This window comes from Saimiri boliviensis, chromosome 10 (genome assembly GCF_048565385.1).
Source record: "Saimiri boliviensis isolate mSaiBol1 chromosome 10, mSaiBol1.pri, whole genome shotgun sequence".
Taxonomy (NCBI): Eukaryota; Metazoa; Chordata; class Mammalia; order Primates; family Cebidae; genus Saimiri; species Saimiri boliviensis.
Genome location: NC_133458.1, coordinates 11,312,663 through 11,330,854, shown reverse-complemented (window position 1 = coordinate 11,330,854; position 18,192 = coordinate 11,312,663). Strand labels below are relative to the sequence as shown.

The following is an 18,192-nucleotide window of genomic DNA, read 5'->3' as shown; positions in this document are numbered from 1 at the left end:
CTGAGAACATGACACTGCACTCCAGTCTGGACAACAGATCAAGACTCTGTTAAAACAAAAGGCAAAATTAACTATGGTTACAGAAATTAGGAAACTGTATGCATAGGGTGAGGAGTGCATTAATTGAACAGAATAGTGACTGATGGATTGATAAGACTAATTTCTGGGATAATAAAATGTTCTATATCTTGATAGGGAGTGGGGATCACATGTATCTATGCATTTCTCAAAACTAATCAAACCATGTAAGATCTTTTCAGTTTACTATATTAAAAATTATTCTCATTCTTTTTTATCAAAATCAAGTATTGGTCCCTGCACAGTCTGCAGTTTCACTGAGAGATCAAACAATAAACATTATAAGTTTATTATTCATTATTATACGTATTATGATATAGATAAGCACAGAATTTCAAAGTAAGCATCATGTAACCCCACTATGCATTTATCAAATTTGTTTCACTTTCCTTCTGTGGCACATATTTGTAACACTAAGGTTAAGACTGGTATAATACATGACCAATGGAATGTGTGCAGAAGTGATACATTCTGTATCAAATCTGGCCATAAAGCCTAAGTTCATTCTTATATGCTTTGTCATCTATTTCTTTAATGGACTTAAAAATCAGATGTTGGTAATGACAACCAGTGAGAATGGATCCCTGAATGACTATGTGGAGCAGTGCTTTTCTGCCCTTTTCCTTCCATACTGAAATGTGATTTGGGTAAAAAATCATGTATTATAGTAAACCACTGGAAACAAGGAAACAAGAAAAAATGGAAGTAAGGAAATAAAGAAGAAATGAAAGATGGAAGGAAAGAGAGAAAGAGAAAAAAGGGAGAGAGACAAAGGAAGGAAGTTGGAGAGAAAGAAGAAGAGAGAGTCACAGAGTAAGGAAGGAATCTATAATTCTTATGCCAGGAACCTAGACTGAAGATAAATAAACTATGGGAGGCTATGAAGCCCTTAAAAGAATGTCCATTGGTTGAGTAGGCTGAGAATAGATGAGCACAAATAATGAAATCTATTGAATACCATTATCATGTGATCCCTCTAAACAATAAAAAGGATTCAAGAAACCGATTTTTAAGATTTTACTTTATTGATTTTCAAAGTCAAATTATTGCTTGCAAAATAATACTGTTCTTAATTAATTAATGCTTCTAGTAAGATAGTTCTAAAATGCTTTCACAATATTGTCAAAATCAAGAAGATAAGATGTATTTATTTGGGTCAAGAGCAGTAGTATCCAGATAGGATATTTCTGCATATACATATGGAATACTTCAGCATGTCTCACAATGTTTGACATAGTTTTTTAATCAAAGAGTATATTTTTAGCAGAGTTCAAGTGAATTACCCAAGTGAACAAGCTAGATTTGATTGGGGTGGGATGTTAATTTTTACATCTCTCCTAGCTGTTCTCTCCAGATTTTTGTATGATTGTTTTCTTTTTGTCCATGATCTCTGACACCTAGCCACATCCCCCTACCACTAGAAAAACCTTATATATTATTCTGGTGTCTTTTTTAGTCAGTCTAGCATGCTCTACATTATTCTCCTGTAAGATATTATCAAATATATGATGTTTTTCAACTACCAATGGTAACAGAACTGGTTTTTGTACATCCAGAAATAACAAGAGCCTATGAAATATAAATGAATGGGAATTTGGAAATGCACATTTATATTCATTTATTTAAGCACATTTATTGACCATTGAACACTGTGGTCATCAGAAGCACAGGACCAAAGAGATGTGGTCTGAAACCTCACAGCTGACTTACATATTTCTGAATCAGCCAGGGAGTTGGTCAAAAACATAATGAAGTAATCACAATTGAGTTAAAGGGAAAAAGAAATACAGGATGCTCTGGATACAGGCAAACTCCCAAATTGGGGCTTCAACAGGAGAATCATTGGCGTCACACAGGAAAAAATTCAAGAATGAGCCAACAGAGTAAAGTGCAAGCAAAGCAAGGTTCTTAGAGTAACAAGAGTACAGAAAAATGGCCGCACTAGACAGAGCAGGCCATATGCAGAGTGCCACTTGCAGATTGCTGGCTGGCTATAGTTATAGCTACTCTTTAATGATACGCTAAATAAGGGGCAGGTTGTAGGGCACGTTGGGAGCCCGATGTAAGGCTAAGTGACCCACAGGGTCGTGGGGTGAGCCTTATGCATTGCTGAGGTGCAGGATCCGAGAAATAAAGAGACAGGACACAGAAGTACAAGGAATATGCAGCTGGGCTCAGGGGACCATGCCATCTATAAGCGGAGTCAGGTGAGGCCGACTGGTGAGGCGCCTGGTGAGGTGGCGAAGCCCCAACTGTCCAGAAGCATGAATATTTATTGTGTATAGGTTAGGGGGCAGGGCAGTGAGTGAAATCATTTTTAAGGATAGTGATAGGGTCGTGAGCAATAAAACATAGGACCCACCCCCATTAGGTCACCTAGGCCAGGAGATGGACAGCACACAGCAAGGGGCCCATTTCCACGAAGGCAAGGGCCATGTGCAGTAAGGGGTCCACCCCCATTAGGTCACCGAGGCTTGAAGGTGGGCCGTGCGCAGTGAAGAAGGTGTAGTGTGTGATACTTCTATTTATGGGAAACTACTTCTAAGAAGATTTACGGGAGGATGCTTAAATCGCATAGCAGTGACAGAGCTGTCAAGGTTACCACCACCTTCTGGCAGCTTCCAATGGATTCTATGGGAAGATGCTTTTCAAGCAGCACAGTAGCAAGAGCTGATAAAGTTCACAGTCACCAAGGTGGATTGCCGTTCTGAGGGCAGCCTTCCACAAGAACTGGAGCAAGGTCCTACAACTCCTTTGTATCTTTACGATACTGAACGCTGCCGCTATGAATTCTTGTCCCAGTATAACTGTCTTCCCTTAAACCATGCTCTGCACTGTGTCCGCTCTAAGCATTCCTCCGATTATAAGCTGCTTATTCCTTAATTCATGTTCTCTACTGTGTCCACTCTAGGCATTCCTCCAATTATGAACTAAGTTATAATTATAGGTATATATGTAGGGAAATATTCTTCAGGCACTCATACTATCAACTATTATATGATTATATATAGAGGATTATATAAAGGGGGCCTACAAGCTGTATTTCTATAAACTAATATATGATTATGTAAAGGATTATATAAAAGGAAATAGCTGAGTAGTAACACTATAAAGTGAGATATTCCTCAAGCCCTACCTGTGCCAGGGCTCTGCTTAGCTCTCATTCCTCGGTGCCTATATGGGGGGTTACCCACAGCAGGTAATTCGTGAATTTTCTAGAAAAGGAGTGGGGACTTCCCTGAACTAAGGATTCCTCTCTTTTTATACCATGGGAAGTAACTTCTCGCATTACTATGGCACTTGTAAACTGTCATGGTGCTGGTGGGAGTGTCATTTAGCAGCTAATGAATTATAATTGGTGGATAACGAACAGTGAGAACAACTAGAGGTTGCGTTCTTTGCCATCTTGGTTTTAGCTGGTTTATTTACTGCATTTGAAACAGGAGTGTCCCCACATGCCCTTCACAGGGCCTGTGATGGGGCTGTGGCTCACTTCTTCCCTGCCCTGCTGCTCAAACCAAATGGGGAGCCCGCAGACAGGAAGGTTGTGGGGCTCCAACCCCATGGCGGTGTCTAGGGTTCAGTGTTCACAGCTCCGGGAGCCCCAGTGGGTGTGTGTTACAGTGCACTGTTTTAGTTTTGCAGTCTGCAGGCGGCTTGTGTTCATCAACTCAATTAGACCCCCTGCCTTGTCGCCAGGAAAAAGGGCTTTCTGTATCCTGGGTTCTTGCCTTGGTGTACTGGAAAAATCGGATCACATGTGGGCTTGGAGAATGGGTGTGAAGTTTTATTGAGTGGAGGCAGGTCTCAGTGAGGTGGATGGGGAGGTCAGGAGGAGGATGGAGCGGGAAGGTGGTCTTCTCCTGGGGTTGGGCCACCAAGCTGCCAGACTCTCCTGCAACTGTCCTTGGTAGGATTCCACCATGCTCTTGTGCTCCTCTGCCCCTCTGGATGTCCAGCCACCTATGTCTGCATCTGCTAGGGGCTCCGGGTTTTTATAGGCCGGGATGAGGGGCGTGGAGGGCCAGAGTTGTCTTGGAAAATGCAACATTTGGGTGTGAAACAGAAATGCCTGTCCACACTTAGGGTCTTGGGCATAAACCTGAGGGTGGAGCCCTGGCCAGGGACCCCACCTTTCTCTATGCAGCACTTCTCTGACCCCCTTACATATCACATTCTGTTTTTTTGTTTGTTTGCTTTTGAGACAGAGTCTCACTGTCTCCCAGGCCGGAGTGCAGGTGGCACAATCTTGCCTCACTGCAACCTCCACCTCCCAGGTTCAAGGGATTCTCCTGCCTCAACCTCCTGAGTAGCTGAGATTACAAGCATGCACCACCATACCTGGCTAATCTTTGTATTTGTAGTAGAGACTGGGTTTCACCATGTTGGTCAAGCTGGTCTCGAACTCCTGACTCCATGATCCGCCCACCTCGCCCTCCCAAAGTGCTGGGATTACAGGCGTGAGCCACTGCACCTGGCCCTACCTTCCATTTTGACCAGATTCTACTTTGATCAGTAGAGTCCTGACTGGTGCTCAGAAAACAAGTCCTGAGCACCCTACAAACTAGGGTATTGAGGGGTGGTGAGGCAAAGTCCTTCCTGTCAGGAAGTGCTGTCTGAGCTGAGTCCTACAGGATGTATGAGGCCAGCTAGATAAAACTGATGAGCAGAGACTCCAGGGAAAGGGGCCAGATTGGAAGGGTACCAGGTACAGTATTTGATGAGGGTCCTTCTTATCTTCCTGCCTCAACAGGGAATGTAACTAGTCCTGGAAACTCACATCAAGGCCACAAAATGGAAAATCTATTTCTACATTTTTATGTCAGTTGTTGGCATGGGGAAAATAAAATCTAAAATATCTGGCAAGAAATAAAATTTCAATTAAAGGGAAGTGATTATAGTGATCACAGGTTTAGTACATTATCATAAAGAATAATCAATATGTGTTTCAATGCCACAGAGTCATTTTACATTTTAAGCAAATAAGATCTCTCACTTCAGGAAATGAAATTCAAGTTGTTATTGTTGTTTTTCTGACTAATTTCCCACCTATGAGACCTGTTGTCAGTACGCTAAGAGGTTCCTAGATTTACATACACAATAGCTAATTGTTTTAGGCACTTTTTAGTCTTAAGTAAAACTTTTACTTGAAGATACAGAGTCTCATTCATTTGCTATAGGAGCTTGTGATCTTTTATGTTAGGTCTCCTAAAAAGTGAGATTTTAGTGAGTAACAAATATGCTTATTCTCATCATAAAATAATTTTTGTTACACTTCAAGCCCCATAATAGTAAATTCAAGAAAAAAATGTTTATGCATCACACATAGCATACTTCTAATAACTTATATAGTCTCCTCCAGTTTGATAAATTGTGTGCTTCAAGGGATTATGAAATATTTTCCAAAGTTTACTGGTCCTTAAATGTCAACTGGCTGGAAAATCTTAGACTTTTGCATCCTGTCTACCTTGCAAGAAAGATTTAGTAATTTCAAAGACTCTTAGTCCATAGGCTGGCAAACTGTAGCCCATGGGACAAATCTTGCCCACACCTGTTCTTTTAAAGTTTGTGAGCTATAAATAGTTTTTACATTTCACAGTGTATTTAAGAAAAAAAAAGGAAGAATAATAATATGGAGTAGAGAGACATGTGGCCTGCAAAGCCTAAAATATTTACTATATGGTACTTTGCAGAAATGCTTTGTTTCACTGCTTCTTAGACCATCTGAAATGCTGCTTTAGCTAGAAAAATGGTGTACCTAGTGGAAAATTTTCAGTTATTAAAATTTCAGTGATGTTTATTCTAAAATTAACATTGTGGATGACTTACAATATGTTTAAAAAAGTTCTTTTCGTGTATATTTTTATGATTTATAAGACAAGAACTCTAAAAGTAGAACCATAGTTTTAACATTTTATTATATTGATTTTAACTTTCCTTAATATCAATGTTTGTGAGATACATATGTGTCATGTCAATAATAATAATAAACCCTATTCTTCTAAGCATACATACAAATCACTGCCTCAAAGAGAGATCTGATAGCAAGAACATGAAATTCACAAGTCGTTGTAAATGGATCGTTTAGTCTTTCAGTGATCAGTTTGGCTGGCATGTTTTATGCATCTGCAAAGCCCTTGTTGTATACTGTTTGTCTAAATCTAAAGAATATTGTTCTATGCCAGAAATATTCAACTTGGCTTTAAGTTGTTTATTATGCAGGTTTCCAAATCTTAAAGATTTTATTACAAAATCAGTTTGTATAGCATTTTTCTTCCTTTTCACACCTATATGAAAAACCCTTAATGATTTTTTCAGAGTCAAATTATGTGAAAAAATGCTCCTTTTCAAGACCTACGACACATTAGTCTTCACTTTAGTACTTACTAAATAAGATGTACCCTAGCTGAGAAATGTTTCCTTTCTTTTCTCCTTTTTCTTTCCTTAGTAAACAGTGTCATTCAAACTTTTTAATTACTTGTATTAAAACCACAGAGGAGTTTTGGTGCTGATAATCACAATAGAAGTGTGATTTAAGTAAATGTGGGAGAAAACACAGCATTGATTTTGCAAAAATTTGTAGAAATAAAAAATAGAGAAGTAAAATATGAATACATGATATATCACCTCATAAATAGGCCAGAAATCAAATGTGCATCCAAGATGTGATATGATAAAAATTACCTATCAGATTTTAAGTTTGATATTCAAATATATATTAAATATCAAAAATAAAATATCTTGTACATTTGTACATAAATGGTAATATATTTATTTCTAGCTAACATTTTTTTTTTTTTTTTTTTGAGATGGAGTCTTGCTCTATTGCCAGGCTGTAGTGCAATGGCGCCACCTCAGCTCACTGCAACCTCCACCTCCTGGGTTCAAGCAAGTCCCCTGCCTTGGCCTCCTGAGTAGCTGGGACTACAGGCACGTGTCACCACACCCAGCTAATTTTTTGTATTTTAGTAGAGACAGGGTTTCACCACTTTGGCCAGGATGGTCTTGATCTCCAGACCTGGTGATCCTCCCACCTCAGCCTCCCAAAGTACTGGGATGACAGTGGTGAGCTACCTAGCCAGGCCGACAAGTTGATTCTCAAATAAAGATAGTGGGAGAGCTTGTTACATTGACCAAGTTTGTCTTTACTAGATATTCGACATCCTGTTTTTTGTTGTTGTTGTTGTTGTTGTTGTTTTTTATCTTCTCTGAGTCTGTTTCATGATTTGAAAAAATAGCATCCCTGACAATTTCAGAGTTTTCCTTAGGGCACAAACAATACAGACTATACTAGAATCCTTTAAATAATAAAGATACATATAAATGATAGGCGTTGTTTTTATTAAATCAATGACTACACCACATTTTATATTTCTTACCTTATCAAATACTGATATTTATGGAGACATTTCTCATACATATACACCTTTGTATTCAAGACAATCAATGGTTTACACATATGATATTCTTTTGAAATGTTTAAAGCTTCAGTTAGAAAAATGTCTTAAATATCAATATATTTGTTTGCACCTATAGTCCTAGCTACTCAGGAGGCTAAGGTGGGAGACATTTGATCACAGGAATTCACGGGTTACAGTTAGCTATGATTGTGCCACTGTACTCTAGCCTGGGTGATAAAGCAAGACCCTGACCCTAAAAATAAAATATAATAATAAAAATGGTAATAGGAGCACAAACTACTGATGTTGAGAATCCTGAAGAAAATATACAGCATGCATTTGTCCATAAATAAAGCAAGGGCAAACCTTAGATAAAACACTATTATTCTAAACCTCAAATTTCTATAACATCTTCTAATTTTGAAATGTCAAGTGCAGAATATCTAAATCTCCACTAATTATCTTTCCCTTCAAATATTGTTGTATTAGTCAATATTATGTCAGTTTCTCAGAAACAAATAAGGAAACAGATCAAATAATCCAAAGACCTTAGCAAGCTGTGGATTTAGATTCTCAAATGATGTCATCGCAGATGTGCTTACTGAGATTTTCTCTGACATCCACTCCTTTGTAACATCAAAATGGCCAACAGAAACTCAGTGGGAAAATCACTTCCATTCCTGCAGCTCTGTTTGTTTTCTTCTCACTTGCCGTGCACTGAGGATCCCAGGATGGGGTAGGCGTCTCGCTGCTCTTCCACACCACTGTTCCAAACCCCTCCTCCCTAACCAACTGTACTCCTCTGAAACACTCGTGATCGTTTTATCTATCATTTTGTATTTTATATTATGCTGCTGTCTTCTACTATCCTCCTAGAAATTTCTCTTTACTCAGAGAGGGGGATTTTAGTGCCCTCAGTTGTAATAATCATATGAAGTATAACTTTCTTGATTAAAACTCGCCAATAGACTTCCTTCCAGCACTCGTAACTGAAATCTGGAGCATGATCATAGTGCACAGTCCTCCCCATTCTGTCCTTGATGTCTCCATCTTCTCCCCTGTTCATTCCTTCTCCACACTGTTGCAGCAATACTGGATTCTTTGCTGCCCCTGCAAACAGGCACAGTATGCTCATGGCATTTGCCTTTCTGGCTGATGCATAAATTATATATATAATTGTATAATTATATGATTTACATATAAAACATATATAACAATATGTACGTATTACATGTAACAGTGTCTTATATATTCAAAATATTCAAAAATGTTGAATATATACATATGACTTATTTATTTGGGTTAAGGAGTACATGTGAGGGTTTGTTAAATAGCTAAATTCTCATGTCACAGGAGTTTGTTATATGGTTTATTTCATCACCCAAGTATTAAGCTGAGTACCTAATAGTTATATTTTCTGCTCCTCTCCTTCCACTCTCCAGGATACCCCAGTATCTGTTGTTTCCTTCTTGGTGTTCATAATTTCTCACCATTTAGCTCCCATTTTTAAGTGAGAATATGTGGTATTTGACTTTCTGTTCCTGAATTAATTTGCTAATAGACTCCAGCTCCATCTCATTCTTTTTCATTGCTGCATAATTTTCCATGGTGTATACATATATATATATATATGTGTGTGTGTGTGTGTGTGTGTGTGTGTATACATATATACAAAAAAGTGTGTATATATGTGTGTGTATATGTATATATATACACATATACACATGTATGTATATACATGTATGTATATATACATAAATACATGTGTGTATATATACATATATGTGTGTATATATACATATATGTATGTGTGTGTTTATATATATATATACACATACATGTATGTATGTACACATTCACACACACATACATATATATATGTATATGTATATATATACACACACACCACATTTTATTTGTCTAGTCTGTCTTCAGTGGGCATTTAGGTTGATTTTATGTCTTTGCTATTGTGAATAGTGCTCCAGTGAACATTTGCATGCATGTGTCTTTGTGGTAGAATGATTTATATTCCTCTGGGTATATTCTCATTAATGGGAGTGCTGGGTCAAATGGTGGTTCTGCTTTCAGCTCTTGAGGAATTGTCATACTGCTTTCCACAATGGTTGAACTAATTTCCACCCTCACCAATAGTGTATTTCCTTTTTCTCCAAAACCTAAATGTAAAATCCAAAATTATAAAAACTCTGGAAGACAATATAGCAATACCCACTTTGGATGTAGGAATGGGCAAACCTTTCATGCTGAAGACACCAAAAGCAATCATTAACACAACAAAAATTAACAAATGGGATCTAATTAAACTTAAGAGCTTCTGCACAGCAAAATAAATTATCAACAGAGTAAACAGACAACCTACAGAATTGGAGAAAATATTTGCAAACTATACATCTGACAAATGTCTAATATACAGCATCTATGAAGAACTTAAATTTACAAGAGAAAAACAACCCCATTAAAAATTGGGCAAAGACATAAACAGATACATTTCAAAAGAAGACATGCATGTGGCCAAAAAGCCTATGAAGAAAAGCTCGCTGTGTACTTTAATAATATAAATGCCATGAAAACTGCAACTCTGTCTACACTATTGATTTGAACAATATCTGCTACATAGAAGTTTCTCAAATATCTCCTGAGTGAATGAATGGTGAATGAATAAATACATAAGTAAATGTGTGAATGAATCATTTAGCAGAAGGGCTAAAACTGATTCTTATTGAGTTAGGTGTCCACCACTAGTGGTAGCGCATAATGTGGCTGCCTCTCTAGCATCATATGGATTAAGAGTGGGTTTTTTTTTTTTTTTTTTTTTTGTCAAGAGTCTGGCTCTGTCACCTAGGCTGGAGTGCAGTGGCATGATGTGAGCTCACTGAAACCTCCACCTCCTGGGCTCAAGTGATTCTGCTGCCTCAGACTCCCAGCTACCTAGGAGCCAGGCAGGCACCACCATACCCAGCTAATTTTTGTGTTTTTATTAGAGACGGGGTTTCAGCATGTTGGCCAGGCTGGTCTCGAACTCCTGACCTCAAGTGATCTGCCTGCCTTGGTCTCCCAAAGTGCTGGGATTACAGGTGTGAGCCACCACATGCAGCAAGAGTAGAATATTAAGAGTGATTTTTTTAAAGAAAATCCAGATGCTGTTGCTCAAAGAAAAGAGATTGCTGAGCAGTTGAGCAATCGATACTCATCATATCATTCCCTCTTTCCCTTTTCTGTTACCAGCGCCTGCACACTAATACTTGGAATAGGTTGGTTATATCTTCTACTTCCTTCTTTCAAAATGTTAATAATTCTTCTTTTGATATCAAATGTTTTTAATTTATTTATTGTCCATACCACCACATTCCTTGATGCTCATCTTCTTGCTCTCAGTATGACTTCCCATTACCCTGGATCTCATCAATATGGCTTTTATAGTCATTTCTTAAAACAACAACAAAAACACATGCTATTGTATTTTGTTTCTAATCAGGCAGAAGCTTTTAAAACATTTATAATTTTTTCAACATAAATACTTTCTCCCAGTCAAACTTGTGTCTTTATTCCTATTCCTTGTTGCCTATTTCTGAACACATTTGGTTCATGTTTTCAGAGAATCTACAATCTTAGTTGAAAAATCCGTTTTACAAATAAGCTCAACAAGTCTTTTTGTGAGAGACATACAGGGGAAAGGATTCTTTTTGTTAAGTCCTAGAGAGGTTACCCAAACAGAGCAAAAGTTCAGCATAACTATCTCTGGACTCTGGGTCTGAAATCCTCCTTTATGCCAACCTATTCTTCAGTGTATCCTGTGCCCGTTCTCTCTTGTCTTTCAAACACCTCTCTGTCCTTCTATGCAGCTGAGCTCTAACTCTGTAGAATTTGCCTGATTATGTAGCATTCACAGAACTCCAAATATAGGTAAAATTACTAGTTACATCATGCACTTCCATAATTCCTTTTAATGCTGCCTTTTGCAGTATCTTTTCAGATTTTATTTTAGGCCTCATGAGATTGCACATATCTTAGGGACAGTGTTTCAGGAGAATTTTTGTGTTGCTTTTCTAAATATTTACATAAAACCTAGCAACATGCTAAGCATATAGTTAATTTTCAAGTTAAAATTGTTTGGTGGCTTTTGTTGAGCATTATTTAAGATCATAAATTTTAGATGAACCCATATCCAATTGTAGATTTAATTCAAGTGATTTTGGTCAAGGATTCCAATTGTTCTTGCATTTGAAGCAAGATTGTTTTCAGAGAACCAATAGAGATCTTAAAATATAACCATGGTTTCATAGAATACTTAGTTTGATTTTTGGATTCTTTGTAAAACTAAAAGCTGGCTAGAAAAGTACCTATAAAGAAAGAAAATGGATTTTTATAATTGTTTTTTCCTGATGAAATTGTGTCAACAAGATTCAATGAGGATGCTCTGTTTAGTCTTAAAATTCAAGACCTACTGCTCAAATAGTTTTGTTTTATGAAGGATTACAGAAGGGTATGGTTATTTTTAAAAGGGAGTGGTAATATGCAGCTCACTGGAGAAATTCAGGAAGAGCACAGCAGGAATCATCACTGAAAAACATCTCAATTTTTTAAACATGTAATAGTTCATGTTATAGACTAAATGTTATTCATCATGTAGATTGCTGGTACCATCTAACATTTATGTAAAATTGTTTAAATGCAAAGGAAATCTTTCAATATACTTCTCATAATTACTAGGCCTTACATTACACATTTTGTATTTTGGAGGGCGAGAATTTGACTGGGGAATGCAGGTTGGATAACAGATCTACAAATCTGCATTTGTGATGCTTGGATGAACTTAAGCCAGTGCCTTCAATTCTTAAGCTATTCTGTATTTTTTTATTAAAAGCGTCTCTCCATCCTCCCGTCACCTACATTAGGTATTTCTCCTAATATTATCCTTCCCCAATCTCCCCACCCCGCTTATGCCTCCCCTAGCCCCCCCACCCGCAACAGACCCCAGTGTGTGATGTTCCCCTCCCTGTGTCCATGTGTTCTCATTGTTCAACATCCACTTATGAGTGAGAACATGTGGTGTTTGGTTTTCTGTTCTTCTCTCCATTTGCTGAGAATGATGGTTTCCAGATTCATCCACGTCCCTACAAAAGACACAAACTTATCATTTTTTATAGCTGCATAGTATTCCATGATGTATATGTGCCATATTTTCCTTGTCCAGTCTATCATAGATGGGCATTTGGGTTCGTTCCAGGTCTTTGCTGTTGTAAACAGTGCAACTATAAACATACATGTGCATATGTCTTTATAATAGGACGATTTATAATCCTTTGGGTATATACCCAGTAATGAGATGCTGGGTCAAATGGAATTTCTATTTCTAGATCCCAAAGTCTAGAATTGCCACACTGTCTCCCACAATGATTGAATTAATTTACACTCCCATCAACAGTGTAAAAGTCTTCCTATTTATCCACATACTCTCCAACATCTGTTGTCTACACATTTTTAATGATCGCCATTCTAACTGGTGTGAGTTGGTATCTCAATGTAGTTTTGATTTACATTTCTCTAATGACCAGTAATGATGAGCATTTTTTCATATGTTTGTTGGCCTCATATATGTCTTCTTTTGAAATGAATCTGTTCATATACTTCATCCACTTTTGAATGGGGTTGTTTTTTTCTTGTAAATCTATTTTAGTTCTTTGTAGATTCTAGATATTAGCCCTTTTTCAGATGGATAGAGTGCAAAACATTTTTCCCATTCTGTTGGTTGCCAGTTCACTCTAATGATTGTTTCTTTTGCTGTACAGAAGCTCTTAAGTTTAATTAGTTCCCATTTGTCTAGTTTGGCTTTTGTTGCCATTGCTTTTGGTGTTTTAGTCATGAAGTCCTTGTCTATGCCTATATCTTGAATGGTATTGCCTAGGTTTTCTTCTAAGTTTTTTATGATGTTAGGTCTTATGTTTAAATCTTGAATCCATCTGGAGTTAATTTTAGTGTAAGTGTCAGGAAGGAATCCAGTTTCAGCTTTCTGCACATGGCTAGCCAGTTTTCCCAACACCATTTATTAAACAGGGAATCCTTTCCCCATTTTTTTGTTGTCAGGTTTGTCAAAGATCAGATGGTTGTAGGTGTGTGGCATTACTTCTGAGACCTCTGTTCTGTTCCATTGGTCTATATCTCTGTTTTGGTACCAGTACCATGCTGTTTTGATTACTGTAGCCCATGGCATATGTATAGCTATGCAACAATCCTGCAAGGTCTATGCATGTACCCCAGAACTTAATGTAAAATATAAATAAAAATTTAAAAATAAGAAACTAAAATAAAAGATACAAGACACTGTGGGGAAGAAAAAAAAAGAAAAACATCTCTCTTTCTTAATTTTGTATTAGTATTCTAACTTTAAAAAGTAATTATTAGAATTTTTTTTTTTTAAGCCCAAACTCCTGGTTTTAGATAGAAGCAAATTCAATCCTCAGGTAAAGTAGACAACATAATATTAACAGTGTAATATTATACCTGTGTTGCTTCTTTTCATTATTTAAAAAATAATTTTAAAATTTTCTATTTGTATGATTTTAAGATAATTTAAATAAATCTAAAAGAGAGTATCTTCTAAAAGATAATGCTAAAACCTCAAGTTATCTATTATAGGGACATTTAGAATGAATATATGAAGTCAAAACTGCTCATGTTAAAAGTAGCACAAGCTTTCATTTATTTGAATTATATCTTCTAAAATATAATAGTTTCTTTCTTTAAATCCTTTTTGAATTATAACTTTATACTGACATTTTCCTTTTTATCAGATAATATTTTTTTTGAGTTGAGCCTATGGTTTCACACATCACTGAATATCCCGTATTATCTTGTTCTAACGTTATGAAATAGATAGTTTGTAAATCCTTGTTGCAATATTGTTATATATGCCCCCTCCCCTTAAAATCCACTTGTTCTCCATTGCAGGGGAAAAAAGACAATGTGAACTTTCAATATCAGATAAAATTCATGGATAATTATTCTTTTGACAGAATCTTTTATAATGAGAAAAACTGAACATGTTTCTCATCCATTGAACAAATTCTCTAAATCTGTCTACTTCAATAAAAGGTAGAAAACCCTGACCTCTTCACAACATGTTCAATTGTTCTTATCTCACTAGTGTTGAAATGTTATCTTTAAATTTCTAATGGTTTTATGGGAGAAAATGTGGAGGAGAATTTTAGAAAGCAAGACATAAGGCTTGATTCTATAAAAAGCATTTATTGTATAAATTAAGTGCAAAATGTTAGAACTCATGTAAATGTGTATGGAGCACAATAGTAGGTTCCATATAGTCTTTCATTTTTTTAACATGAATTTACAACCGTGAAAGGACCCATAGAAAATCTGACCAGTTTTCCATTTAAAACTGGACTTATTTTCAAATTAAAAGTAGGGAAGTCGTTTTCTTTGAATTATTTATGGTGTAAGAAATTGCAAGCCCTACCAATTGGGTAAGATTTGTGTTTATTCTATCCTAAAGAGAATATGATTATTTCTAAAGTATTTTTCCCAATTTTTGAGATATCCTTTCTTTTCCAGGCATTTCCTGGAAACATGAACTCTGATGGTGTGGTCCGCCATGAATTACAGCATCCAATTATCGCCCGCTATGTGCGCATAGTGCCTCTGGATTGGAACGGAGAAGGCCGCATTGGGCTCAGAATTGAACTTTATGGCTGTTCTTACTGTGAGTACCACATTATTTAAATGTGTAGCACGTTTTGTTATCTTTATTTAAATAGTAAGCTGTTTTATTTTAAATTATTTAACGTTACTTACTTTCTCTGACAAACTACCTTCTCGTTTACATATATGTACGTACATATATATATAAACTAAAAGGTTTTCTTATTTGTATAACTGTTTATTATAAATACACACAGAAACTAAGAGATGTCATTATGTCTTTATTATACTTTAGGTTGAAGATTTGGAAAGTTTTTTTGCTCAACAGACTAAAATTATAAATCTTATTAATAAAAGTCTTTCTCTTTAAAAAGGAGAAAACTATATTGTTATCCATATATTTGGGTCTTTTTTTTTTTTTTTTTTTTCTGAGATGGAGTCTTGCTTTGTCACTCAGACTGGGGTGCAGTGGCACGATCTTGGTTCACTGCCACCTCCACCTCTCAGTCAAGCGATTCTCCTGCCACAGCCTCCTGAGTAGCTGGGACTACAGGCATGTACCACCACGCCCAGCTAATTTTTGTATGTTTTTTTAGTAGAGATGAGGTTTCACCATGTTGGCCAGGAATGTCTAGATCTCTTGACCTTGTGATCCACCCACCTCAGATTACCAAAGTGCTGTGATTACAGGTGTGAGCCACCACGCCCTGCTATTTGGGTCTTTATGATGTGTTTTCAAAACATTTCAAAGTACTTCCTTCCAGTTTAGCAAATGCCTCTTTTAAGTTATGTCTCTTCTTATCTTAAAGCCAACCACTGAGTTTTAAACTTAATGATGTTTTCTCAATCAAATGTAATTTATTTTTTCAAATCTATTTGGTCATCTAAAGAGATTATTATCCCTTAAACATATGTTAAATCTCTCTTGTTATTTCTTAAGTACATTATGCATATAACTAAGGATTCCAACATGTGTATTTTAGGGGATTATAAGTCTTCTATCTATTGTTTCTGCTCATTTTTGCAAATGGTACTTGTTTTCTTTTATTCCTCTTCCTCCCTCTTTTTCTTCTTATCCTCTTTGCCTATCTGTCCTTTTTATCCTTATCCTTATGCTTATTCACATTCTTTACTGTGACCTCAATTTCATTAAAATTTTATCTGTGGAACTTTGTTTGATGGCCAAGGTTGATGGTAAATTCTTCTTGAGAGGATTTATCTTTGCTTATTCACTTCTGCGAAGGCAATACCAACACAGAACTGCTTTAAACACTGTCTTCAGTTGTGATTGTTTCTTTTTGAGACTACTAGATAGCATAAATTTAATCTATGAACACATGACTTGCAAACATCGGCTTCAAAATATGAATTCCCTATAAAATATATTTTCCTCATTCCCGGAAATTTTTCTTCCTGCTCTTACAATTGCCGGAGAGAGCAAAGCTGCTGGGTAGAACAAGGAGGGGAATTGGTTCCTCTATGTTTTGCAAAAAGTCTATTAGCCCTTTCCTACTCATTCCTATAAACCCACAGAAATGAATTCACTCTAAGCAGAAATTTCAAATGTCCCTGTTAGAAAAGCTTTCTAAAATGCACCAGACACTTAGTATTTTACATTAAAGAACATATGTAGCTTTCACCTCTGTATATTAACAGAAATTGGTAAAAATATTAGCTATAATAATGCCCAAATACTGTCTTATTAATTCACTGGCAACAGTGTTATGTGCAAACTACAAAAAAAGGGGTCATGGAAATCACTAAAAAATTCTCAAGAACTGTTTGTTTACCCCTTTATTGTGGCAGATGTTCACACACACTCCAGCTCTCAGCATAGCATCATGGTGGGAAGGCCAGAAGAAAATGGGATATTTTTGTCACCATCACAAAGTTTGTTAAGAGCCATGTTTAGCTTTCAGTAAACACATACATACATATATATGTGACATATATACACATACGTACACACACACACACACACACATATAGATGTGACATCCTTCATGGAAACTATGATGTGTGTGTGTGTATACACACATATTCATATATATGTGTGTGTGTATATATACGTATACGTGTGTGTGTGTGTGTACACACACACACACACACACACACACACATATATATATGTGACATTCCTTCATGGAAACTATAATGTGTATGTGCAATTTAGTAATACATATATATGTGTTTACTAAATACATACATACATATTTAGTATGTATTTACTAATATGACATCCTTCATGGAAACTGTGATGGATGTGTATGTGCAATTTATTTTAATAGCAATTATTAATGAGCACTTTTCATGTGTGATAAAATCTATGAAATGGTAGCATTAACACAGTGGATGAGAAAGCCATGATCTTTGAAGGAGATGAAGTGGGACAAATAATTTAATAGAGTTAATCATAATAAAAATAGTAAACGTTAAAATTTACCCAAAAGCACCTGGCCTGAGTGATAGATCTGAAAGGGAAACCAGGTAGTCTGATGCCAAAGGTCACTAGAACTGTTCTGTTTTAATCCCAACAAAAGTACCACCCACCTGACCATCCACAGTTCAACAGAAACATTATATCAACACACCACAACCACTGATCAGGCCTTCTCCCAGTTACTGCAACTCCTTAAATGTAAACATTCACCTGATTTGTATCACCATAGATTCGTTATTTTTTTAAAAATAATTTCATACTGATGGAATCATAAAATATGCATTATTTTACACCTGACTTCTTTAGTTAAAAATCATATTTCTGAGAATTATCCATGCTGTTATTAGAGATAATAGTTTATTTTCCTCAGTTTTATTCTATCATATGAATATTCTACAATCGTTTGTTTATTTCATACTGATGAACATTTGCGTTATTTCTAGTTTTTGGCTATTTCTATAGAATTACTAACAAGGATTCTGATGAGTATAGACCTGGGGGTGGTAATAATAAACTAGCAAATGCCTGTGTTCACCTTTGGCCAATAACAACATAAATTTTTCTAAATTCGTTATATCAATTTAAAATTTCCAAGATAATAAA

At 36.2% G+C, this 18,192-nt stretch overlaps 1 protein-coding gene across 2 annotated transcripts in view; it reads left to right on the top strand.

Annotated features, from left to right (window-relative positions):
- CNTNAP2 (contactin associated protein 2) overlaps window positions 1–18,192 on the top strand; it is a 2,246,749-nt gene that overhangs the window by 864,919 nt on the left and 1,363,638 nt on the right. For both annotated transcript variants that reach the window (XM_074378960.1, XM_003929829.4), the window contains one exon: window positions 15,063–15,210. In XM_074378960.1, coding sequence (XP_074235061.1) covers window positions 15,063–15,210 — 148 coding nt within the window. The remainder of the gene's footprint in view (window positions 1–15,062; window positions 15,211–18,192) is intronic.